This window comes from Peromyscus californicus, unplaced genomic scaffold, assembly GCF_007827085.1.
Source record: "Peromyscus californicus insignis strain IS unplaced genomic scaffold, ASM782708v3 Scaffold_4__1_contigs__length_199733344, whole genome shotgun sequence".
NCBI lineage: Eukaryota > Metazoa > Chordata > Mammalia > Rodentia > Cricetidae > Peromyscus > Peromyscus californicus.
In genome coordinates, this window is record NW_026294562.1 from 87,717,390 (window position 1) to 87,742,397 (window position 25,008).

General features: G+C 39.8%; 1 protein-coding gene across 1 annotated transcript in view; it reads left to right on the plus strand.

Annotated features, from left to right (window-relative positions):
• Nucleotides 1–25,008, plus strand: part of Sox6 (SRY-box transcription factor 6) — a 569,660-nt gene that overhangs the window by 224,928 nt on the left and 319,724 nt on the right. Inside the window, 1 exon segment of the mRNA XM_052714601.1 lies at nucleotides 22,150–22,390. Coding sequence (XP_052570561.1) covers nucleotides 22,150–22,390 — 241 coding nt within the window.

Here is a 25,008-nt window from a genome sequence, read left to right on the forward strand (position 1 = left end):
TTCCTTAAGTAGACATTAGACCCTCCTCACAGTGTTTCTGTACACTCTTGCTATAGTTTTCATTCTTCTGGAGAATTAGCATGTGGTTCCACACTGGGAAGTTGCTGTATTTTCACTATTCTAGTTTTCTCGGAGCAGAGTGCTGGGACTTGTGTGGGACACTGCTATGGTCATGTTGCCCTGCTGTTCCATAAGGTGAAGGGAGGGGAGGAGTGAGTTTTGGGAGTAGTGGGGATACAAAGCCAGGAGGGTGTTGTTCATTACTTGCTATCCTTCTTTCAAAGTAGAAGGTGTGGACCTTGCTTGAAAGAGTGGAGACAGAGGAGTACCGTCCTCATGGTTGGGTCACTGTGTATTTTTCCAGTCACTTTTGCTTTCCCCTCCATAAGTAACACAGGGGCTTGCATTTCTCTCTTCAAAAGGAAGAACACGATAAAGGGGAAGTCTATGTAATTTTGTTGTTTTCCTTTTTTTTTTTTTTTGGTTTTTCGAGACAGGGTTTCTCTGTGTAGCTTTGCGCCTTTCCTGGAACTCACTTGGTAGTCCAGGCTGGCCTCGAACTCACAGAGATCCGCCTGGCTCTGCCTCCCGAGTGCTGGGATTAAAGGCGTGCGCCACCACCGCCCGGCTGTTTTCCTTTTTTTAAAGGGAGCCTGGGTTTCCCTCTCAGCGTCACCCCTCAAGCTGGATAGATGTGGGATGTTATCTTTTCTGAACTTTGTAGAGGATGATTGCATAGATAGAAGACTGTCCCTCTCACCAAATTACTGTGTGAAACAGAGGAAATCATGTGTAGTCTTGGAGAATTATCCATTATAAATTTATCTAAAAGCAAACAACAGTCGTATTTTGTTTTCAATATCTGAATTCTTAGGGGGTTTTGGCTGAGGTGAGACTGTAACCTGTGGTTTTCTCCTGACTTTTGACAACCTCCTCAAGCTGAATCTACACGGTGCTCAGCACTGCTCCAGGCTTTCCTTGGTGTCTTCACCAGCCACTGCTCTGACCCCTCACAGCTGTCGTGTGTCAGTTCTGAGGAGGGTGCTTTGTGCTGGTTTAGGATTGCAGAATCTGGTATAGAGTTTCAGTTCTTAGTGAACAATGGCTGCTCATTCTGAGGTATGCTATATAATTTGGTGTATTACTGAGGGCATGGCGTGGATGCTTTATAATTCACAGAAACGTGTAAAAAATGACATACTTGGCACAGTCATCCTTTTTTTTTTTTTAAAAAAAAGAGGAATACACCTCGATTTTCTTTAGTCTTATTTTCCCAGCAGTTCCTTTTGATGGCTGCTGTTCAGATCGGGAGATCTTTCTCTTCCCTTCGCATCTCCACACTGTTTGCAGCAGGAGTAAAGAATGTTTTTACCATTCTCTCCTAAGGTAGAAGAATTGCTTAATGTTGGAACAATATGTTCCAGTGACATGGAGCTACAATCCAAGGAGATAGTGTTGAAAAGTAGTTAAGGACATGCTGACTCTGGAGGGAGACGTGTGGGTTTGTTGGTGTGGAACTTGGACAGATCACTTAACTGTAATTTTTTTAAAAATTTCCTTCAGTTTCCTTTGTAAAATAGGATTGGAGAACCTATATCACTGTGTTATGTGACAGTTGAATTTGTAGATATACATATATTCATATATATAAAGTGAGCTCTCCTGCTATCATTCTGAAAATCTTCCTACTATTAAAATGCTGAAGTCATTCCACACCTTGTTTATGTAGCTGGGAGCCTGCCAGTTGTCCTGGGGGTCACAAAGCAACGAGGTCCAATTCCTATGCCATCCTGAAAGCTGAGTGTGAAGTGTGTTTGGATGGTATAGACTGCCCAAGGAACCTGCAAGGGATATGTCTCCATGTTAGCTGTCTAGGCGAACACAGCACATAAACAGAAGAGGAAATAAATACAAGTCTATCTTGATCAAGTTAAATGAATACTGTATAAATAGTTGCAATAGGAAAGTCATGAAAAATTAATGCTTTCCTGAAAAGCTTCTGAAGGAGTTGAGCTACTAGCTGAGCCTGGAAGTTGGTTGGATCTGGAAACAGGGAGGTGGGTGAAAAGATGAGGGAGTTGGGAACACACATACCTAAATGTATGTACAGCTGCTGCCAAACAAAGCAAGGATAGGGTGCTGCAAGTCACTCACTTCCTGTGTTGTCGGAGTGAAGTTACTTAAGTTCCCAAACTCCAGTTTTCTCTTCTGTAAAGTGGGGGATAGGGATATTTGCCCATGTAAAGCAGCTAGTGTGGTTTTGATACAGTTAATATTTGGGAAACAGCATCATTTGATATACATTGTAACAGCCCAAAGAACGGGAGTAGGAACCGAGGCACATAACCGCAGCCAAGCTACTGAATTACTTCAGTGCTTAAGGTGGATCATTTGAAAATGAGGTCAATTTTGTCTTTATTGTTGTTTTGAGACTGTATAGCTGAGGCTGGCTGGTCTTGGATTCTGGATCCTCCTGCCTAGCCTTCCAAGTTCTGGGATGAAAGATGTGCACTACCTCAATGGACCTGAAAATGAGAATTGATTAGTAGGTTTCTTGCAGAGTTGTTTTGAGACTTTGTGAGGTACTGTGAAGGATAACTAGTGAGCTTAGCACATAGAATGCTCTCAAAGCCCAGTCATTGTACTGTTTCTTCTGCAGCTCTGTTTTCTCGCAGATACTGTCATGGCAGTTAGTCTAGTCTCGCTTCCCTCTGTTCTTCTCTTCATCTGTCTTCTTTCAACAGCATTTATCAGCTGCGGCTGCAGAGAATGAAAAGAGAGGCTTGGAAGAATGTGGAGGTAGAGTAACTGGTCGACACCACATGCCCAGCAGAACGGCACGGAGCAGATAAGGAGAGGGCAGCTAAGCACACAGAAGTACGGGCTGGAGCATAAACACACATGCACCCCTTTGACCGAGTCAGCCTTATTAAGGCCACTGAGGGATTTTCTTCTTAAGAGGAATTTCGACCATACTGCTCCCTTGGTTAAATTTCTTCATCAACATTTTATCTCCCAGAGGATAAATCCTAACTGCTTGAAATCCTTTCTGCTTTGCTGGCTGCCTGTCTTTCCAGACTTTCCCCTGATACTTTCCCAAGATACTCTGTATCTCTGCTGCTTTGAAGTTTTTATTCTCCAGGTGCCTTTACACATTATGGAATCTCCTCTTCCCACCAGACAAATTTCTACTCATCCTTCAGGAACCCTCTGAATGGGACTTCTGTGTCTCCTGTGATCTCTCCAGAATGAGTTATTTGCGCTTTGGGGTTTCCGAAATGTATCTAGAGAGCACCTGCCTATGTATATTATCTTACAATGATTTATTCTCTATTTGTATTTCTTGCTATAGTGTAAAGCAAATGGTCCCCAACTCACATTTGTTCAACTTACAGTTTGATGTCTTTATTACAAAAATGACACACTCTTAGTAGAGGCTGTACTTCAACTGTTGCATGCGGTTCTTCTTACCCCAGGCTAGCAGCCTGAGGTGTGGCTTACTCAGCCATTGCTGGCAAAGCAGCAAGCCACAGCTCCTACTCAGTTGCCTGGTCATGAGGTTCAGCAGCCAGTACTGCACAGGGTACTCAGTTGCTAAGCTCTGCTACTTGGTAGGTGAGGCGTATGAAATGCAGTTTTGACTTGTAAATTTTTAAGTCATGGTTTCATCAGGTTAAACCCTGTCATGGGATGAGGCACATGTGTGTCAGATGTCACAGTATTGTATACCTCTATGAGTTTGGTAGTCATGACAGTACATGATATGGAGCAGGTAGTAAATGTTTCTCTGCTAAATTAAAGAGGTAGTGGGCTCAGGTCTGATGAGTTCTAAGTCTTGCTAGCCAAAAGTTGAGGATTACCACAAAGCCACTGCCTCATAGATCTCATTTTGTAGATGAAGAATTTAGAACAACAAGGAAAATCTTATTTTTTTTCCTCCATTAGGTCAAACAATGGTCCCTTTCCTTCAGAACACAGTCTTTTCCTGGCAAATTCTCTAACATTAAAAAAGAAGCTTAATTTAAAGTCCACTAGTTGTCTTTCCTCTGGTGGACTGTTTCCCAGATCATCTAGTCTATGGTATATATCAGCAGTGCCTCATCTTTGGTTCTCCTCCAGCTTGGAGACAGGTTAACCTGGACCACCCTTTGTTCTTCAGCACTGTGTGTCAAGGGATTTCCCCAGGGACAGAGTCGTCTGCATGTTCACAATCAAACTGAATTTTCCTGTGGCATATGCTTTTTACAATAAAACAGGATAACAATTCACCCGATAGTGTATGATTTGAAAGTGATGGATGGAAAGAAAATGGCAGGGATGTTGGTCTCCCACTCATGGTTTATTAGCTCTGTGTTGTGTTTAATGGTTTATCAGAATCAAATTTCTTTGAGAAGAAAGCTGGCTAATGTGGTCAGAGACATCTTTTGTTCCCTTTGACTCTGGCCATTTTGGGGAGTAAATAAGCTTTTTTCTGTATACACTCTGCTTGGGAGCTGTAATAAGTGAGTGCATACTGCAGTGCGGTGACCTTCAGCCAACCAGAGAAAGACACCTCTTCTAATCAAAGGCAAAAGCCACGATCTTTCTTGTTGTAACTTACTGTTGACACAAGAAAGGCCAGAGAGATTGACATCAATCTCTATAGAAACCATTAACCAATGCTGAATAAATCTGCAGCATTGAATCCATATGCATGCTTGCTTTTATTATTCTTGACCTATGGGCACACTTGAGCATTTTGTGGGCTTTGTTTTAAAAGGAATGTTTAAAATGTAGCTAGTTATTATGGGATTTCATTGGTGAAATAAACTGTTTGGGTAGTCTAAATAAAGGAATCTGTATTATTTTGCATCTCCTAAGCATTGTTTGCTTAGGTGTGGCTTGGTTTGATTCCAGATTAGCACACAGCAGAGGCTGTCACTTCAGCTGGGTGTAGCAAAAACCAAGAAGTTTTATACATGTTTTCCAAATGATGTGCAAGTCGTGTGTCATTTGATTCTAACTGTGACTTTATTGGCTTCTGCTCTTAAAAAATTCCTTAAAGCCTAAACAATAACTGTGTTGGCGGTAAAGACATGTATGTTTAAGAATCTCTTGGATGTCACAAACTCAGGTTGGTAATACTTGCCAGACAATTTGTGACCATGTGCTTAGCAGAAACAGTCTCTGTTAGTGAGAGCTTCAGTGTTTTGAGCTCCTTTTCCTGATTCCCCCACCCTGAAATCTCAGTTCTAGTTGAGGAGGGTAAGGAAACAAAAATGCTTTTCATTTCATTCTCTGCTGTACATTTTCCAGTTTGGGTGACTAAAGCTGGCCAGGGTGCCTATTTTTGGAAAGAGGAATTAAGATACTTTGGAGAAAGTACTGCTCTGTGCGCTGGCATCCCAGATGGCCAAGCTAGAGTAGAACCAAGCCCAAGGTTTGGAGGCTTTCGTGCCAATGATGACCTCATGAGGTCCAGCCTGGAGAAAGAGAGACATAGTTCTCCAACAATGATGAAGAATGGCTTCTTCCTTTCATATTTCTATTGAGTGATCTCCAGTGTCCTTCTCTTTTCCTGTCTCTGACAAAATTAGCCCTTTATAATGAACAATTGTTAGAGTTTTGGCTTGTCTCTCAGACTTCTCTTAGAGTCCCTTTCACCCCATCTCCTCATTGTGTCCTCTCTACCACACAGAAAAAACTGTGATATTTTTCTCTTTGGCATTCCTGTCTTTTCCTAGCAGCCTTTTTGAGTGGGGACTGTGGGAGATTTTACACTTGATTTGTTGAATCTGAACTCTTTGCTGTAAACGCTCACACACAGAAGGAGCTATCTTTATCAATGACAGAATGGACCTGGCCTGAATGGCGCTTTGTTTACTGTTTTCCTAAAAGGGGCCCCTCTATATTTCATCTGTCAAAGTTGCTTTTCTTTCTTTCAACAATGCTTGATTGTTTTCACAAAAATTCAGGTTCCACAGACAGGAGAATTCTGTATTATATTTTCCTGCCAAATTCCGATCTCTGTTTTCCTTCCCCTGTGCTCACAAAGGGCTCATAACTTACTGTCAACTGTGAGGCCGACCACAAAGCTCCACTGTTGCTCAGCAAATAGGCTCTATTGCATGATGGCTTGACTAGCTTGTAAAGTTTGCTTAACTGTAGCAGCAGTGGCAGAAGGCATGTGGGTACTGTATCTCCCCACAGGCCAGGAGTCTTCACTTCTTCCATCGACTTTTATGCTTTGAACTCTTTTAATTGTCGAACAGAACCGACACTGCTTTGTTTTAAGCAGACTAGATGCTGTTTGAAGCCATGGCCCAGTTGGTAGCCTGGGACTCAGGAGAGAATAATTAGCGCTTTTTTTTTAAATAATTTTTTTTTTTGGTTGGCAGTTAGTGGTTTTTGTGATTTGGGAAGGTGTCAAAGGGGCTATGCCCTCGAGTTCTGAAGTTCTGGCTGATGTGGCAAGAGAGAGCCGGATTGAAGAGTGGAGGAGCAGCCACTTCGTGTGAGTGATTTGTGCCTCTTTCAGCTGTCACAGGTCTTAACTGTGTTACTTTCCCTTCTAATTTTCTAAACTTCAAAGCCTACCTGATTGGGTGGGATGATGGTGTGTGAGGAGTCGCTGATGTCACGGTAATGAACTAATAACTTGAAAGACATTTTTGTATGACATTTGTAATCTTGCTAGGGAATTGTAATGGATTTTTTAAAAAAAGATTTGATTTTCCTGTGTGTTTAATACACACACACACTTTTTTGAGTAATATTTATTAGATTTTTAAAACATGCACTTACTTTTTTTCCTGTGTAGTGTAAGGTCCTGGTATATTACTATATAGGAAGAATCTCAGACTTCATACATGAACTCTTTAGCAAGCTCAGCCTGTCTCCCATTCCTTGCTGTTTTCTAAGGCATGCTGCATCTGACCTTATGTACTTATGTACATTATGTACCTTATGTACTGTGGTAAAGATACTTTCTCTAATGAAAATATTTCATCATAACAAACATTTCAAATAGGCACAACTGACAAGCAGGCCACTGGGTAATTACTGGTGTGTTTTAACTAAAGAACTTAAAGTGGTCAATGCTCACACGCAATTCTAGCTGAGAAAAACTGCTATCCTACCAGGATTTACAGTGTTGAACATCATCCCTATATTCAATAAAGGTATTTTTCTATGAAACTCTAGTGAATTGAATCAACTTCTGAGAAATGCGTTACAAGAGTGCTTCATTAATTCCTTTCACTTCAACCCCCTTTATTCTGTCATTTGTTTCTTCTACATATTTTTCTGAGCAGCACACACCCTGAGTTTGTTCCCTGTAGTGCTTGGCAAAGTTCAAAATATTTATTTGTTTCTTTTCTCATCCAGCTGCCCTAGAAACCTCACTGTTTATGAGCTCCGTCCTCAGGCGAGTTTACCCTGTTGGGACATTCAGCTTCAAATAATGCAAATAGGCACCCCAAGCTGCAGTGAATAGTGTTTTTGACTGAGCCTCAGTGAAGAACATCTATTTTGCAATAATGAAGTCACTAAAACGCCAAACAGGCCACTTTACTTCTTTAAAGTAAATGGCGGTGAAGGATAAATGTCATGTGTCTTCAATCAGCCCCTGAAGCTGCATTGTGGTTCTTTAGCACATAGATAGGAACAGGATCCTCGACTTGATTTAGAAACAGAGAAACTGGTGTAAAACGAGAAACATTTTGGAGCCTCTCATGTGGGGCCCAGGGATCACTGCTGCTCAGGACATTGGTTTCTCCGAAAGAAAATTGAGTGTGTACTCTGAAAAGCATTCATGCATTTCAGGGAACATGGGTGGCTTAGACGTTGCACTGTCAAGTTAATGTAAGTACTGATATAAGTATGGTTTACAATAAGGTTGCTTTTGTTTAAAAATCAATTCAAAACAAATGGCTTACAGTATCCAAATTCTTGAACTGTTGTTTTTCTTTTTTTGCTATTGAAAATCAAGGAAAGAGATGAGCAGAGGGAGGCCCAAATGGATAACCAGAGTCTCAGTCTCTTCTCCTCTAGCCTTGGGAAACGGCTCTCAGTAGTGTGGTCAGCAGGATCTGGTCTTTCCAGTGTAAAGAGTGTCTTTTTTGTAGCTCTTTGTAGGGATGGTATGTATGAGTCTCTGTGTATAAAATGTACTTTGTCACTGGTCCACTTATCATTGGGTCACAGACAGACTGAGACTAGGAAACTTTCATTGAATGGAACTTTAAATGTGATTTCTAAAAATTCAGAATTTCTTTCTTTAAGGATTTTTATTGGTTTTGTTTGGACCAAAATATTTTTCCTTTAAGTTTTAATTTGAAGTAATTTAGCATTCTTTCCATTTCTACTAAATGCTAGGTACTTTCACGGTCATTAGTTTAATCTTCACATCAACATAAAGGTACGTGAGTTGACCCAGTTGTCCAGATGGCTCTATGGAGGCTCAGAGAGTTGAGTGATTTCTCAAGTCCACAGGTCTATGAAGTTAGAGATCCAAGGTTTAAATCCCCTTTCAAAACCTTCCTGCCATACCACAGTCTATCTGGCAATAGATTCTGTTAAGACAAGTAGAGTTTTCCCAGTTTTAGGCACCATAGATACAAATAAATATTTATTTTTAAAGAAATCTAAGTAGATAATAGAATAGGCATGGCAGTACTAAAAGTTATCCAGTTTTGGGAAGTTGAAAGGTATGCTTTCATTATCTGGGCCCATGACTATGAATACCATCCAGTTCTTTCCTACAGCAAACACCAGAGCTGGGGAAAGCCAGAGGTTCTTAGCTTGATAGACGCAGTTAGATGCTCAGTAAAGAGTCTCTTAATATGCAAGGCTGTGGGCAGCCACATTTGACTTTCATAATGATAAGCTAAACAATTCTGTGCAGTGATTCATGGAGACAATTGGATTCTCATGTTCTCCTTGGAGCTGTTTATGATAATATGTTACCAGCAACTTCAAGTGAGAAATTTAAAGCAAATAGCTATAAGGAAGGTAGAGAGTTGCAGAGGTGTGGCGAGAAAAACACAAGGTAGTGGTACTTTAGCTATCTGTGGAAACAGAGTGTTTTGTGCATATTAAAAAAATGCAGAAGTCTGTATTGCTGATGAAAACCTTTCTTCAGCTTTTACAGACATCGATAGTTTAGAACAATTCATGCCCTTGTGTATGAAGCTTTTCTGCCTCTTTCCCTAGAAGTTAGGGTATATGTAATATCCTATGCGGTCAGGTTTTAAGAGGCTATTTGAGTTCCTGTGCCCTTACTGGGATCAGAAGAGACAGTTGTATCTAAATGAATATCGCTAGAGCTCCCGTTTCCCTTTCATCAGGGCTCTCCCAACACCTTTTTTTTTTTTTTTTTTTTTTGTTTTGTTTTGTTTTGTTTTTTCAAGACAGAGTTTCTCTGTGTAGCTTTGCGCCCGTCCTGGATCTTGTTTTGTAGACCAGGCTGGCCTCGAACTCACAGAGATCCGCCTGCCTCTGCCTCTCAGTGCTGGGATAAAAGGCGTGCGCCGCCGCTGCCGCCGCCGCCGCCAGGCTCCAACACCTTCTTTTATAGCTGGTGTAGCAGTAGGAGTCATACCTGTTGAAGTGGTTCCAGATCTGACCTGTGTCAGGGTAGCTTCTGTGGTCAGAGCTGGTGAGTGGAAATTGGTTCCCATCCTCTAGGCCTTGAAATGAATGGGTAGTGATATCTTTGGATTTCACTATTGACTATTTAAGGATATAGTTGTATGTGGGTAATCAATGCTGACCAGAAAATGGAAGCTAGAAAAGCATGTTTTATGTTAAGAAACACTTCTTAGAAACTACAGCGCACCTCTCAGTCTCCTGTACTAGAAGCTGTAGTTACTTGCTCAATTGATTTTGCTGTCAAAGTGTCTGGAATGAGAGTCAGGATGGCCCGTTCAACAACTTCCTCTTCTTCCTTCTCCTCTTTCTCCTCCTCTTCTTCCTGCTTGTCTTACTTTTTTATTGCCATGACAAAAACACTATGACTAAGGCAACTTATAAAAGAAAGCTTTTAATTTGAGGGATTACAGTTCCAGAGAGTTAGAGTTCATGACCATCATGGTAGGGAGCATGGCAACAGCAGTAGGCATTGGTGCCAGAGCAGTAGCTAAGGGCTTACATGTGAGACAACAGCATGAGGCACAGAGAGAAAGTTAACCGGGAATGGCTTCAGCCCACCCCGTGACATATCTCCAACAAGACCCTAATTCTTCCTAAACACTACCACTAACTGCCTAAACATCCAAATATAGGAGCCTGTGGGGACCATTCTCATTCAACTCTCACACTGCTCCTCTTCTTTCCCTGCTCTCCCCCATCTCTTCTTTCTCCTTCTTTCTCATCTCTTTTTGCCTGTCTTTACCCCTCCCTACTCCCAGGTGTTATCTAGTAATCAGATACCTCCAACTCTAGGATTAGGAATTATCTTTTATTTTTGAAGTACTAGGGATCAAATCCAGGGCTAGGAAAGCACTCTGCCATGGAGCTATACCTCAGGCCTAAAAAAAAAAAAAAAACAAAAGAGAAGGGATATTTTCACTAAAGCTTAATTAAGTGAGCAATTTAGAACACACACACACACACACAGAGGGAGAGAGAGAGAGAGAGAGAGAGAGAGAGAGAGAGAGAGAGAGAGAGAGACAGAGACAGAGACAGAGACAGAGAGAGAGAGACAGAGAGAGAGAGACAGAGAGACAGAGAGAGAACATTCATAATAAAATACTATATGAAGGGAATATATTAGTAATGAAGGACTCATGTGATAATTAGAAATAGTTAATAATTTTTTCACAAATCTTCAACCTAGCCATTAGATCATCAGCATTCCTACTCTGCCCTCTGTTTGCTTGGTATGGCCATGTGTGAGTGATGTTTTATTTTCTCTTTGTCTTTAGGAGACAGGGTTTTTGCTGTGTGGTCCTGGATGGCCTCAGAGTTACTATGTAGACAGAGAAAGCCTTGAAGCTGAAGCTGTCCTCCTGTCTCTGCCTCCTGAGTGCTAGGATTATAGGAACGTGTCATCTCACTTTGCCTTAGGGTTTATTTTTTTTTAATAAGCAGTTTTTTCTTTGATTTCCTCATCATTAAACATGGCAGTGACATCACTTAACTCCTACAGTTGCCTGAGAACATGAGCTTACATTGTATATAGTAGCACAGAGCACAGGGCAGGGATTTTCTAAGCTTCTAGTGGAAACCATGCATCTTTCAGTATTTTTCCAATGTCCATCTGTCTAACCGTCACCTATCCATTTATTACCCAATTTGTTCATCTTTTTAATGTTCCTGGAAACATAAATTAATGATTGGTTTGACCTTTTAATTGCAGATATGTTTAAAATTTGAAATGTGTTTAATGGGTCAGAGCGTGTGGGAAGAGAAGACGATCCTGTATGGAGGTATAGAAGCTTCATTTTGAACCTTCTGTCACAGCTGTGTTTCTGCTTAGTCTAATACCCTACCTGTTTCTCCTTACTCATTTAATAGCATTTAAACAATTGGGTAATACTTACTGATGTTGTCCTTGCACTAAATATTGTACTAGGTTGACACCATGGGATGCAGAGAAACATGGATATTGTTCTCTTTCTTGGAAACTCTATAGCCTGTTGGGATAAGTTACACAATTGTTTATATTTATCATTTTTTCATTAAAAAAAGGTTGTATGGGGTGTGTGCATCAGATATTGAATAAATGTTGCAAGAATGACTTCCCAAGAGGTGAGGGAAATGACTGGGGGCAAGTAGAACAGAGGCAGCCAAAGTGAGCAAAGCTGGGAGTACCGGTACACACAGAGCAGAAAGTGGAGGTGTAGCCTGGGGAAGGCGGGTTTAGAAAGGTTGGGGGGATCTGGGTGCAGGGCCTGAGTGCCTGGGCCAGGAGTTTCGATTTCATTGTGTCTCCAGGGGAGAGCTACTGGTGTGTTTTGATTAGGAAAGTGGAGGCAGTTGGAATGGCAGCAGTTCATTTGAAAGAGGAAGGCAATGAAAGAGATAAGCTAGTTTAGGCTACTGGAGCTTGAGCCTGATGCACAGTAAACCCTGTCCTGAGGTAATTATAAGTTTGGTGAGCAAGGAGGGCCTGAGAGACATCACCAGGGGAGTTTGATGCAGCTGAGGTAGGCTGGTAGGGAGGAGCCTTGACCCTTCTGAGAATTGTGCTCTTCTGGACCCAAGTGAACAAGGGAAGGTGCTGTGGGAAATTCTGATGAAGCAGGTTTTAAGTTTCCTTGCTATGGCATTGTGGAGTTTATCTTACTATTAATAACTTGTGGTTATTTGGGGCCTTTCAGGAAGGAAGAGAGCTCAATATTGGGACTAGAAAAAATAGTCATGGGGTTTAGAAATAAAGCAGGGAGATGCTTGACTGAGAGTATAGGGGCAGAATAGAGGTGAGGGGGGCAGCCGCCTCAGCACTGGAGTGGTGTGTCAGTAACTGTCCACTTAAGTGAAAGAGAATGATCTGTTTGCTCATCACCCCCCTCTCTGCTCTCCCTTCTGCCTTTCTTTCCAGTACCATTGAGTATCTGTAAGGAAGGTGTGGTGCATGCTGCCAAGCACTAAGATCCAGTAATGAACGGGACAGGTATGAGCCTGTCTGTGGGCCACATGGGATAAAAATCTTTGAATGATTACTCTTTTCTTCCACTTAATGGAAGCCTGCGACAATGTCTGCTGGAACCCTGGAAATATTTCTCTGACAAGGTGTGCCTTTTCTTGTGGATATTCTTTATTATCTCTCTATTGTAAGGAATACCATGTGGGAGCATTATTTCAAGGAATGTCTTAAAATAGACTTCTCTGAAGTTCAAAACTCCTGATCACATCTCCTCAGCTAGGAGGTTTTACTGTGTAAGGTCATGTGTAGAATCTTTTAGAAGGAAAAAATTTGTTATATTACTTGAAAATTGTAAGATTGAAAAAACCATTTTCCTAAAAGTCTTTTTATTTTTTTCCTCATGCAAACGTTTCACTGGACGACAGGGAATTATCACATGTCATAGTCAAAACTTGCCCCAGAGACCTGACTTCTCCTCTCCTGGTTCTCCCCACTTAAAGATTCTGACTGTGCACTGTGTGAGCAGTCTGCGTGTGTGAGCATCTCTTGCCCTTCCCTTATGACACAGGGGAATGGAGAAAGTGGAAGACAAGGAGACTGAATGTCCAGTTCAGACTGGTCTCAAGGAAGTGTCCAGACAGGGAGTGAGATACCAGATTGTCCCCTTCTGATTTGAATTCTCAGATTCCGGCTCAGGTAGTCCTGAGCTGTTGATGGTGCCCAGTTTGTCCCTTCTCCTGGTGCGGGTCTCTCTGCTCCTCTGCTAGACTTGCTCCTTGGGGGTGAATGATCAGAACTGGTACTTTGTAGAGCAGAGGTGAGAGGCAGAAGCGGAGTACCAGACTTCAGCAACCTTACACACCTTCCTAGTAAAGGAAAGACAGTATTGATGGAAGAAAGGGAAAGTCCTCTAAAGTGGGAGTGTTTGGGGAAAGGGAAGGGTCTTTGTTTTTCCATATTGGAGGGACTGAGCTGACTGAGTATTTTACATTTTGAGTTAGATATGAAAGAGCTTTACGAAGTAAGTTTCCTTTTGATGTGTCGGATTACTAATGATAATAGTTTTTACCTGGACCATAGTATCTTCAGCGTGTGGGAGAACCAGGTCAAGTTTTTTTTAGAGCTTTAAAACCAAACCAGTTTGGATTTATTGGGGTCCTCAGGAGAGTGAATCAATTTGGTCACCATATTTGGGCAAGAATTTGAGATGCTGAAAGTCTCAAAAACAATTGTAGAAATGTATCTTATTCATGGTCATTTTTCTAAATTTGGATAGAAATAATCAAGTTTGAAGATAAATTTCCAAATTCAAAAATTTAGGCCAATTTAGAAGACAAAGATAAAACATACAGTTTCTTTCTCTTTTAAGGGAAAGTTAAGTAGAATCTAATGAGGTTGAATTCTGCTTGCTTTTCCAATCTCAGGAAGGATTCTAGGCTAGAAGGAAATTTCTAGAGGTGAGAATTTTTTTGTGATGGACATGCTGCTGAGTGTAATGGGTGTAAGCCACCGTGATGTCACCTGTAGGCCTTTTATCCTGTCGGCAAGGTTGCAGGGCTCCTATTCATATTTGTTTTCATTTTCCATAGATTGGCCTTTCTTGTTGTTTTCCATTTTTATTTGATGTCAGACTAATAAAGCTTACTGTTACATAACATGGAGCTCGTATCGCACACTCAGGATGAAAACACACTCCTTCTTGGGGAGCCCGATAGATGTGTTTACTCTGTAGAGAGGGTTAGATTTGATTTTTTGTTTTCTTTGTGGTAATTATGTTTGCACTTTGCTGATCACTACTTGTGCATTATTACAATGGAAGGTGACAATTTGATTGTCTTCAATTGGAGAAACAAGTAATTGTATATTCACCAAGCTGTCAGGTAACACTAACTCACAGACTGAGAGCTCCTGGCAGTGCGGTTTGGCACCTATATTTAACTGCTTTGATGCTTGTGTGACCTCTGCTGAATCAGAAATGCTTCAGAGACGGTTTTCAGGACTGTGCAATGAGGTTTTCATTAAGTAGACAGACTGAAAATGAACTACAAGGCCAGGCTTCTGTTACCCTCCTTTCCTCTGCCACCTCCTTCTTCCTTTCTTTCCCCCCTCCCTTCCTTCTCCCCACCTTCTCCTCTTTCCCATCCTTCTTAGATAGGAATCTGAAATGTGTCTGATGTTTCCTTACCAGAGAGAATTGCCCCATAGGTTTATGTAACTGAAGGGAACCTAGAAAATTAGCCTCTTTACATAATTTTTGTCCAGCATTGCCATGCTTGAGATATCAAGTTTTCATTTTTCTTTCTCTCTCTTCTTTTCTGAAAATATTAGTCAATGAGTGACAATGGAGGAAGAGTGGGGGACCCAGGGATAGCTTCCTATACTTTCTATCTGAGATGTGGCTCTGGTCTGTGACTTTTCTTAATAAGCAGATGAGATGTCCCAAAATTGGACACCTCTATTAGTGGATCAATTTCAGCCTAGTGGGGACTCCCCTTGAAAAATTAGGGTTCTCATCCTATGTGAAGAGGATATTCTAAGTGAGCATGTGGCAATCAATTCATTATGCTGTTATTGTAGACAGCCTTCTTTCACCAAGCCACGAAGAGGTCTTTCAGTTGAGCTGTACAGTGGCTGAGCTTGATTAAAACCCTCTGAGTTAGAGTGTGTATTTATAGTATCCATTGTTTGGTTTTGATCTGACTGTCAAGCCACTGATTTTATTTATACTCTCTGGTAGTGGCTTTCCAAAGCAAAATTCCCAACAGCTACTGGTAGATAAACTGTGAGAAAATTCAGTTTTATTTCTATCAAGCAAAAAGTGTAGTGGCTCCATTATATCAAGTTGTTTTGATTTTAGTAAGGAACCGGATATGAAGGGACAAATGTGATAACTGTAGGTTTTCCATAGGCAGTCAATCAGAGGCCAGCCGCTGGGCGGGTTGCCTGTGCCTTCTAGCAGACACTGACCAATTAGACAGAGGTGGTTACGTGATGTAACACTATCAGGAGAAACAATTCATGAGTCAAAGCATTCCAAGACATATGAGCTCTAGTCCAAAGAACAGTCTTAAGCTATATAAAGTGACAGCAACATTGTCAGCTAAATATAGACTCCAGAGACACAAACTTTGATGACTTGAGAGGAATCTGTTCCAGGTAGTTCCTGTTCTGTAAGAACCTCAGAGGGCCTTTGGTGACAATTTTGGTGCATTGGTATGGAAAATTAGAGGCCTTAGGAGAGTCAAGTCCCATTAATTTAAGCCCCTTCTTACTCACATGTCAAGTGTATTTCATTTGCCTCATCTCTGTCAACTTGACAGCTTGTTCAGATCAGTGAGTTTCCTAACAGCTATCAGCTCTCGGTGGCTCTAAAGAAACTCTGAAAGAGGGCCTGAAATGCTAGAAGGAAGACAGGGCTGTAAGTTTTCCAGTAGCCCTGAGAGCACTACTCTTGCATTTTCGCAGTTGCTTATTAAACTTGGACAAGGAAGAAAAAACTTGTAAAAGCCCACAGGCGTTTGGAGGTGGAGTAGAGAGGACATGGGATTGTGGCTTCAAAGAACACTGAGACCCAGCAGCAGCTGTGACCTCTCCAGGGGAAGGTCCTACAGGAATGTCTTCATTTATTATTATTTTTTAATTAAACATTTAAAGATCTATTTATTTTGTGTGAATGGGTGTTCTGCCTACATGTACATCTGTGCACCACACAGGTGCCTGGTGATCTCAGATGTCAGAAGGGGACATTGGATCCCCTGGAACTAGAGTTACAGAGGGTTGTTAGCTACCATGTGGGTGGTGGGAATCGAACCCAAGTCCTCTGCAAGAGCAACAGGTGTTCTTCACCAAATGGGCCATCTCTCCAGTCCTCCAGGACTTTCTTCACTTTAGAGTTAGTCTTTTCTTTGTAACCTCTTAAGTCCTTGAACGTGGGAATTAGAGGTACAGGAAGAGGTTTGGAAGTCATTCTTTGCCCTGGGCTGGGTGGACTGGAATCCTTTGTGAGGTTCCTGGGTATTGTGCATTTTGGCAGCTGAACATAGCTGTTACTCATGATCCTTAGAGTGAGAGGCACTATGTTATATTTTTGGAAAACCAGTTTATTTCTCAGTATCAGATCAAGTGTTGTGTTCAAGTAGTAATGAATTATCTAACTGGGATGAGTCCACATGGGTTGTCCAGAGCTGATCTTCAAAAAAAAAAATGTAAGTGTTGGACTGAACTTTAAAATGTATCTTATAAGTAAATGAACTATTAAAGTGCTGCTTTATGTTAGAACAGCATGTCTTTTTTATTTTTAGTTTTTATTGCTTCTTTTATTCTTGAGATTATAATATAATTACATCATTTCCTCTTCCCTTTCCTCACTCCAAACCCTCCCATATACCCCTCCTTGCTCTCTTTCAAATGACCTCTTTTTGTATTGTTGTCACACACATGTATGTATAGGTACAGAATTCTTTTGAATAAGTGTAACATGCCCCTAAAGTGAGTGTTATTTGATAATAATAAAAAAGTAATGAAATATTAGAAAATAATTCTATGCCATCATATTGGAATGGTTATGCATAACAAACTTCTGAAGCAGACGACTTAATGTATGTATGGATGCCCACCATCCTCATTCTTCCTTGTAGCTCAGACTACTTCACCTTTCTTGTTCAAGAGCAGGAAGTACCCTTACTATCTGAGTTACTTTGTAGTGACTTAAGCATTCATACCTTACCCCAGGGCTTGAGGTGGAGGTCACTTTTGTAGAGCTGGAGCTGTTCCTGTTGGCATTCTGGAGAACATTATTAATTATGGAGGCATTATCTCCATCCATCTCATTCCCCCAAATCTTAAGCTGGAAATTATTCCCAATGATCTAGCATTCAGGGAAATTCACTTGATCTGTTGGGCAGAGACAGTTCTAGTGTAGGGAACACATGACGGGAACTGAGTTTTACATGTCCCAAAGACATATAATACAAATCTTTTTGGAGGTTTTCTTTGATAATAGCTATGCCCCAGAAAACCATCTTGTTTAACCAGTGTGATAAGTTGACAATGTAGTTTTCCTCTCTGATTATAATGTGCTCTGTGTAGTCAATACACTGGTACCATGTGAGTGTAATTTCCTCTTTTATTTGATCTCCAATGCACTGTATTATAAATAAACAGTTAAAAAAAAACACCAAACAAATCTGTTGCATTTCCTTTTAAGATTGTACCACTGTAGACACTTGTTCTAGTAAAGTAGAATTGGGCACATTTGATTGCATTTAAATTTTTCATGCTTCAGCAGTTTGGCTGGGAGCACAGCAAAGAAAAATCCCATGAGCGAGGAGAGTTGAGAATAATAGAACTTGATTTTGTGTATTATAGCGGCAACATTTGCGCTGCTTTAGTAGGGTTGTGTCAGCACTTCCATTATAAACCCCTGTTTTCAGGGGCTCTAACTAGGAAGATATTTTTTTTAATACAAATTAAAAAAACAATTCATTTGAATGATTTTAAGTTATAATAGAGCAAAAATAAAACAAAGTAAAGTCACATAGAAATTGACCATTTTCACAAGGATTTTAATTTTTCTTTGCTCATTAGTTGTGTGGGACATAGCTAGGTAAGGTACTGCCAATATATGGAGGGGGTGTTGGAGTGGGTGGAAATATTTTTGTGATGGATAGTATCATCCATGAGTGCATTCAAAATAAGTGCAAGAATTCCACACAAAGCTGAAGAATCTTAATTAACTAGGTGCATTGATTCATGGATTCATAAAGCAGTTGACTGGGTATAGTGGTGGGAGTAAGGGTATCACCAAAGTCTAGTGTCTGTGCTTTCTGGAGTATAGTTCAGTTGCTCGAGGAAAATGTGTGAAAGGGGAAATTCTAGAGTGCCAAGGTGAGGTTACTTACGAGTGCTTGATGTGCATGGCTGATGTGAGTTTAATTCCCAGAACCCACTCCTGAAAGTTGTCCTCTGAGCTCCACATGCACTACTTGGCAAGTGCATGCTTATACCTCCTCCTTTATCCTCCACACCCAAATATTAAAAACAACAGAAAAAGGGTAATACTAAAGAAAGGAAATGAATGAGGATGTAATCAGTTAAATTGAAAAATTGTATAACAATTTACGTGTAAAAATTAGGAAACCAGATCCAGTAGCAGTAAATCTATTATTTATTTTCTAAACTATATGATAGCAAGATGGCTCAGCAGATAAAGGTGCTTGTAGCTAAAGGCAGTGAGAAACTGAGTTCAATCCCTAGGACCTATATAGTGGAAGGAGAAAACCCATTCTTGCAAGTTGCTGTCTGGCCTCCACACGTGCATGCCTATGCACGTGCACACAATGAATATAATATTAAAAAAATATGTATTAAAAATAAGTTGTGTGCATTTTCCTATAAAACAAACAAAACCACCACTGAGAACAGTGGTTCTCAGTCTGTGGGTTGTAACACCTATGAGGCTCACATATCAGTCAGATATCCTGCATATTAGATGTTTACATTATGATTCATAACAGTAACAGAATTACAGTTATGAAATAGATACAAAATAATTTTATGGTTGGGGGTTACCAACATGAGAAACTGTGTTAAAGGGTTGCAGCATTAGGGAGGCTGAGAACCACTGGCCTAGAATAATACAATACAACATCAAAGCTACTGTTGAGAACAAACTGAAACAGCCCAACATTTTTATCAAAAGGAAATACCTTGGTGAGAGAACAAGAGTCTTCTTTTCCTCTGTGGACAGCATTGTTAAGAATGCTAATACAATAAGCACAGAGGAGAAAGTAAAGTATGACCTGAAAAGTGCTCTTGGGACACAATATGTTGACCTCTTTATGAAGGGATAGACTGGGGAGCCAGGCATGCCTTCTTCCCTGGTTCTCCCACCTCACCTACTTCTCTGTCTCAGTTGTGGTATGAGCTGAGGATGAACAATCGGCTTTAATATATTGCAACCTATCTGGTATTTGCAACCTTGATACACATTTGTGTTTGTGGGTGTAAAATAAAAGACAGCTTGTGTGCCAATGTAAATAGACTCTGATGGGTCACTCGAGGGCTCACCAGAAGACTGCCGATGAAGGAGAGGTGAAGCCTTCCCCACTAATTGTATTCAGCGTGTAATTTCTAAACTTCCCTCTGAATTTTGATTTTCAATTAACACTCCCCATTTGAAGATAATTTTCTATTTAATGTAATTGCAGGAAATAATTTATTGGCTGATTAAGACTGAGGACCCAGCCTTCCTTAAGAAAAACACTCTCACCAGCCAGCCTTTAAACTCAACTCATAGCTTTGGACAGATTGAGTCTATTTTTACAGCTGCAGGGTTGTTTAATGAGGATCATACACTATTGTTAACCAGTATAGTCTGTCGTCAAAATGATTCTTTAAGAGATGGTTTGCATTTTTGGGTTTTGTGTCATGATTAATTTTTACTAAAGCAATAATCACAGATACTGCTGTTGGAAGGCACCAGACAACTTTGTAATAAGAGGCTGTTTGTTGGGAGAACCAAAGTCACTCTGAGTTTTGGATTATGACTTTCATTTGTATTTAACTGTTTCTGAAAGGTGACAGACTACTCATTCATTCGTTTCTAATGTGTGTGATTACATTAGAGCAAACTGCCCATTATCTGAACAATGCAAACATTCTTGCTGTCTGTTACCACCCCTTGATAACTTGCAGGACAGTTAGAATTGCCTGGTTTTGCTATAGTATTTGTGGGGCTAGTAAGTAGGTTCTGTAGTGACTTTGAATACTGAGACTCGTCCTTTGGTTATGATTTTCCATGTGTGCATGTAGTTGTCCATTTGTTAGTACCAAAAGAAGTCACTCATGAATGTGTCTGAGTCTTTGAAACAGTACTCTTTAGAACATTCAGTTTCTCTCTTTTTAGGGGAAATAGAACTATTCTTCTGCACACTTCCCCCATTTTATTCTCCAGTCTCATCTAAATAGATGAAAGTTTTAGTATTTGTACAATGATTATTATAAGTAGGTATCAGCATTTTAATATGTTTCAAAGCACTTCAAAAGCCTGTAATACTTTTATTTAGAACTGTGCATAATTAGATTAGCTGATCTCCTATTAATGTTTTTCACTGTAGGATACTAACTCTGAGCCCCCTCATTAATTGTGAGAAATTTAGCATTAGCTGTTAAATCCTATGTGAAACATGGGCTGCTACATTAAAAACTACTGTTTAAATTGGAATTAACTTAATTATTTTTCCTTGCACTTGATATTTCCTTCACTGCAATATTCATGAAAGCATGTGACAGATTTGTAAATTTAACTGTTAATCTCAGATTTCTAGACCCTTTAATCAGTATTTATTTGTCTGTAGAAACAGTACAGGCAAGTTAATGATTTGCTAATTTGAAAAATGCTCATGTGGTTCCCTATGTTAACTGATTTGTGCATTTAAAAAATGGTATGAAATCAATTAATGTTAAAGAGCAATTAAGGTGGCGATTGTATTCCCTTCATTACACAGCAGTTTCTAAGGAAATACAATAAATGAAAATCAACGTGAAGTTTTAGGGAAAAAAATGGTTTCTTCTCTTAATTCGTAAACTTGTATTGGTTTTGACACTAACCACTTTCCTAAGAAATTCATCTTTCTAAAGTGGTGTTTTCAAAGTTTTGTAATTTTGTATAACATTGTGATTTCTGATCTCATATGAAGCATAAAATGAAGACCTCATCACACAGTCTCTTGATTGTTTATTTGTGGAGACTTCAACAAATGATATTGTTTTATGAGCTTTTGGTATGCACAGTAAGCATTTAATTTTTTCATAGTAAATGCTATAAATCATGTACATACTTTCTGTCATGAAATAGTGGCATAATTACTTCAGAAACTCAACTCAAATGCCATAAAGTTGTTATAAGATTTATCTAACTCTAGAAGCTACTCAGTCAACATATCACTTAAAAAATTAAGAAGCAATACTTAAAGCATCTTGGAGGTCTTCAGAAAAGCTTCACATTGGCCCTTGGTGTGAGGTCTGACATTCACAATCAAGGTGTAAGCGAGGAAGTCATAACCAATTTGTTTAGCATATTAAGGACAAATTACTTACTCCGTTTCTATTTTTTACATACGCTTATTCCTTTCCTTCAGAGCTATGGGAGAAAGTTAGATATTTTTGCTCTGAAGTCATTCTTCAAACTGGCTCATCAGTCAGTTCATTCACTCGTTCCTTTCATTGCCAACCACCAACCTAATTACTCTCCAAAAACTCATAATCTGGTTGGGAAAGCTAGGAGGAAGGATGTACAAATACAAATATTGTACATCATGAAAACTTATAAGGATCATATTTGGGGATTATGTAAGAGAAAATAGGCAGCAGTTAGTGGGAAGATGTTTAGAGAGTGAAAAGCAAAAGGGGAATGAACAGATAGGCCATCAGTCCTTTGTCTGCAGTTTAGACTGTTAATATCTCTCAATTTCAAGGATTTTTATTTTATTTTTTGCTCAAATTAGTCAGATACAATGGATGGCATCTAATTTTGTTGTTGAGAGTCCTCTTTAATCCATGGTGTTTTCCTTCTTCTGCAGAAGAATGTCTTCCAAGCAAGCCACCTCTCCATTTGCCTGTACAGCTGATGGAGAGGAAACAATGACCCAGGATTTGACCTCAAGGGAAAAGGAAGAGGGCAGTGATCAACATGTGGCCTCCCATCTGCCTCTGCACCCCATAATGCACAACAAACCTCACTCCGAGGAGCTACCAACGCTTGTCAATACCATTCAACAAGATGCTGACTGGGACAGCGTTCTGTCATCTCAGCAAAGAATGGTGAGCACTGAAAGCCTGGTGATGGCTACCAACTGTGTCTCTATCCTCATTATCAATAGATGCTTTAAGGAACGCTAAAATACACAACTTCAGTGTTATTCCTGGTCAGGTCATAAAGCAAACATGGGACATACATTTGCATTATTTTAGTAACTGGGAAAACTTGGAAAGCAGTTTGTGATCTAGGCTATGTCCATCATCAGGTCCTCTTGACAAAAGAATATTGATTTGCTTTTTAAACAAGAGGAAGTCAGTTATCTTATTTTTTCTATTCAATTTAATGTGATGAATTTAGAAATGTCATAAATAGGTAGTAAAATGAAATGCGGTTGTGTATTAATGTTAAGAAATTAAGCAAATATGTCCATGTGAATGAGATCATAGTGTGACTACATCTTCAATAACAAAATGTCAGTATCTATCATTTTTAATGACAAGTTTTGATTTATAATAAAGACTTTCCTATATATTAATTTCAAAGGGACATGCAAGGCTCCTGGGTAACCATCCAATCAGACTGCCTGGTTTTCACTACAAGCAGAAATGACATGTCAGGTGATACAGGACAGTAGGCAGCTTTCCCATGGTAAATCCTATCTTCTAACCATCAAAATAGAAACCTTAGGAGTGACTTAATTATCTAGTCCAAACAAAAATCTTTATTTTTTTAACATATGGAAGAAACCAGAACCTTAATATGTCTTATTAAATTAGAAGTTTCAACCCTGGCTTGTATTTCTTAACTTGTAGGTAACCAAAAATTAAGTTAATGGAAAAAATCTTAAGTAGACAATGAGAGTTTTATTCCTTAACAAAAACAAAAATATCATTCAAAATACCTTTACTTACAAAAGCACATATGGAGATGAATAACTTGAATAGGGAGAAAGTTTTCAAATGATTTTGTTGAAATAGCCTGTACTCTGGCAAGAAGGGGGTAGGGAATCAAAAGATGAATGAAGCATATCTTGAATAATTTTAGCTTTACTCCAGGATCCAAAGACTTTTATTTATTTATCATACATCTTTATTATACAGATTAACAAATTTCATTATGACATTTCCATACATGCATGAAGTATTTTTATTATGGTTTCCTGCTCTACTACCATTTCTCAAGCACCCTCTTCCTTTCCTTTTCTATTCTCCATTCCTAATAGTCCTTTCAGGTCAGTGTTCCCCTCTCCCACCATACCCGACTTAAATTGCATATATGGGGGATATTTGTCTTTGTGCATTCGACTTAATTTCACTTAACATGGTGATCTCCAGATATTCTTCCAAATGATGTCATTTTGTTCTTCTATATGTGGGGAATCAACAATGTACAGTTTTCTGGCTGGAGATTTATCTCCCAAGATAGGAGGGAAGGCAAATATATAATGAGGCAAGGAAGAAGTACATTTTCTGATTGAACTTAACTTGTTCATTCCTTGTCTCCAAGGTGGCATACTAAGATGGATAGCCAGTCTCTGCTCTTTGCTCATCAGCAGGAAAACAAGACTCTGCTTGGTATTTATTTAAACAAATATTTATTGGGCACCTCCTGGATACCAGGCATTCTACTAACTACATTTCTATTATGGTGAAGCAGATGTGATCTATGCCATCCTGGAGTTTGTATTGTTGGACAGGGGATAGACATGCAAATACATATATAGTTAAAGTTGTGACATGTGCTGTGAAGATCAGAATGTTGTTTGAAAGCACAATGAAGTGAGTCTAACTTTGAATAGATGGTTAGGATGCCCTCTCCAAGGTGAGGATGACAGGAAGTAGTCAGAGTAGGGCAGAAGAAATCCATTGAGAGAGCAGTATGTGTGGAGTATCTGAGGTGATAAAACCATAAATTAATGAATTTAAGGAAATGAAAGATGGTCTTTGTGGTCAGAGGATAATGGATGAAAATACATCAGATGTGGTTGGAAGAACAGATAGAGGCCATATCATCGAGGCCTCGGAGATGGCATTGTGGAGGTGAGATTTCATCTGAGTGCAGTGGGAACAGCCTTTGAGGGTCGGAAGAACGTTTCTCACAGATAAGTCCAACTGTGGCATGGTGAATGGATGGGCATGCGGCAAGAGTGAAAGGAAGGAGCCACGGGGATTTCTATTTCAGAAATCTAGATGGAAGATTGCAGTGGCTTGGATTAGTGTAGACAAAGAGGGGGCGCAGAGAGGGATTGGTTCACGATAGTTTTCCTTTGATGCCATGTGCAGGCCTGACCAACTAAAGTAACTGGAATGGAAAATGTATGGGTAGAGGCAGGGACAATACAGTTCAAGTTCTGTTTCTTCAGAAGGCACTTCCTTGTTTTTCCCAGAAAAACTTTATTTTTGGCAAGTTCCTTTTCTGAGTTAGTCTGAAACTTTTGTTATGCAGAATTCGTCAAAAAATAGATACTAATGTGTATGTAATAACTTATGTTACATGTGATTTATGGTAGGATAAAATAGCTTAAGGTTGCAAACATGTTATAGATTAGTGTGAGAGGGACCATTCTCATAGAAATGTTTCCAAACTTTTGCTAGAGCTTTTGTGTTCTCTGAATGCTGGGAAGCCAAAATATTTGTTTAACTCCCACTCTATAGCATTTCCCAGCTGTGTGCTTATATGG